Here is a 2,344-nt window from a genome sequence, read left to right as displayed (position 1 = left end):
GTTTGCTTTTCAGCACAGAATCAATAGACACATGGGATTATGGGTTATCATTGTTTAATGTTCAAAAACACTAACATATGGAGAATCACTTTTGACAATACAAAAAATAAACAGTATATAAGACTAGACAACATCAAGATACAATGTACAACATTACAAAAACACATACAGAGATCATAAAGAATCACTTTTGGTAATACAAAAATAAACAGTAGAGAAGACTAGAAGAACATCAAGATACAATGTACCGCATTACAACATATTTATCACAATTGACATCACAATGAATAGAGAGAGGGAGAGGGTCAAACAACTCAATTGGTTCCTTACACACCCATAAATTTGTTGATTCGACACACCATGCATGCAAATGAGAGTTGTACCCAAGGTTAAGGAAACGTGTACACAAAAAGTAGACTGAGTCTTCTTGAACAATAATTTCTTTCAATTCACCAAATAGCTGCATACCATCATACTTACTCAGGTCAAGTAGGAGAACCATTCCAGGTTTATAAAGGGTGCCTTTATAGCTAACCCAGTTGCAAGTAACAACTTCATCTTTATCTTTAACAGAGATGGGTAAGCATTTATAAAAATCATGATAAAATTCAACATCCGAGAGAAATACAAAATTTAGAGGACCACACTCTAGACTAGGCATAAATGTTTTTTTTGACTGAAAACGGTAGCACAAATTAAGCTGGTGGTTGATAGCTACAGTTTTACAAATATCCACACGAGAACTAGTAGCTTTTGCTGGAATTGTCAGAGAACGGTGCTTGCTTTCAAACCTCCGGGTGGATAGCAACTCAATTGGGCCACTATTTTCAAGGACTCGTCCATAGTGAACAAGGTTGTGAAATTTGGGTTTAAGTGTGTCTTTAGTTACTTTCACGTACATTTCATTAAATTCTCTAACAAGAACTGAAAAAGATTTACACAGTTGTTTAGGAACCCGTTTACACAAAACAACATCCAAAACTGCAAGCAATTTTAAATGTAACAACCACACAGGTTCACGTTCTGGAACAAAATCTCCAACAAGAAGACCTAGCATTTTTGCAAACAAAATCGTTTCTGACCCAGACATTCTTAGCTTGTCTCTGTCAAGACTTGATATTTCAGGAAATTTGTTGGATTCACTCAAACCAAAATCAAATACAGATATACGGGAATTTAAAATATCAAGGGAGAAGTACTTCGGGACACAAGTGTGCAGAACATGTAATAAAACATAATGACAAATTCCCTCTCCGAGATCATGAAATCCATCTACAACATAGTTCGAAGAAACCTCAAAAGAAGGTATTTGATTAAAAGCTGAATCAAACTTCACTCCAGTGAGTCGAGCATTACCAACTTCTAGATCATTGGTGTAATCATCTTTAGTACGTAAAGTACTGGAGTCTTCAACAGACTGAGTATGAGTGACATTCTTATGAGATTTACAGAATCTACAACAGTAGTTTGCAGTAAAACCCTCAACTAAACCTGATATAGAATTAAGGCCTTTGTTGTCACCAAGTAAAGCCCCACAGACAAAATAAACTCTTTTACAGCCATCAGGAGTGGAAATCAAAATTCCATCATTTTCCAACGCAGTTAATTGAGAAATCAGAGCAGCAAACACAACGTCATCTGAATAGTGATCACGGCACACATTATCAAAGAGATGAGCCAACAAAATATTCTCAACAGCTGACTGGCATTCTGGTGGAAGATGAGGCAGAGATACATAGGCTGCCCCGAGCAACTTACAATGGGAGCCCAATGGGTTGTTACTTTGAACTTCATCAAAGTAAACAAATAATGGAAAAACAATATCATCATCTGAATACTTGGCACGTTTTTCTTTCCACGATGAACATTGTACAAAGTTCTCAAGAACATCTGGATTTTCAGTATCAAGGGACTGAAGATAATTAATAACAGCCGAAAAACAGCCAGGAAGTTCCAGAAATTCCTTTAACACATGTTTAAGAGGGATACTTTGTACTTTAAACAATTTGGGTTTCATAATGATACCTTTAGAAGTTTTAACAGGTACTAGGTTTTCACCTATCACATGAGTTTCAGGGGGGATAAATTTCCCACAGCTAGTAAAGTATTTAAATCTCCGATGTTCTGTTGCTAGATGACTAAATGAATTATTAATTGAATCAAACATCTTTTCTATATCAGAAATCTCTTCCTTACTAGCTGCACACTGCTTCAAGGTGTTAAGAACTTTGTCTTTTAAATGGTTGTTGAAACATTTAGTAACTAGATCATTGGTTTGATCAATTATATTCTGAACATAGCTTCTAGGCATTTTAGGCAAACTGTGGAAAACAGAGACAAAATC

At 35.7% G+C, this 2,344-nt stretch overlaps 1 protein-coding gene across 1 annotated transcript; it reads right to left on the bottom strand.

Moving 5' to 3' along the window:
- Window positions 1–232: 232 nt before the first annotated feature.
- Window positions 233–2,311, bottom strand: LOC127748766 (uncharacterized). Its single transcript, XM_052263584.1, has one exon. It carries the CDS (start codon window positions 2,309–2,311, stop codon window positions 233–235), a length of 2,079 nt encoding a protein of 692 aa, XP_052119544.1.
- Window positions 2,312–2,344: the final 33 nt, after the last annotated feature.

This window comes from Frankliniella occidentalis, unplaced genomic scaffold (assembly GCF_000697945.3).
Source record: "Frankliniella occidentalis isolate FOCC.00 unplaced genomic scaffold, Focc_3.1 Scaffold2, whole genome shotgun sequence".
Lineage (NCBI taxonomy): Eukaryota > Metazoa > Arthropoda > Insecta > Thysanoptera > Thripidae > Frankliniella > Frankliniella occidentalis.
The sequence above is the reverse complement of the archived record's forward strand: the minus strand, read 5'-3'. Positions and strand labels throughout refer to the sequence as shown.

Coding starts and splice junctions, on each gene's coding strand:
- LOC127748766 (XM_052263584.1), bottom strand. CDS start 2,311: ATGCCTAGAAGCTATGTTCAGAATATAATTGATCAAACCAATGATCTA.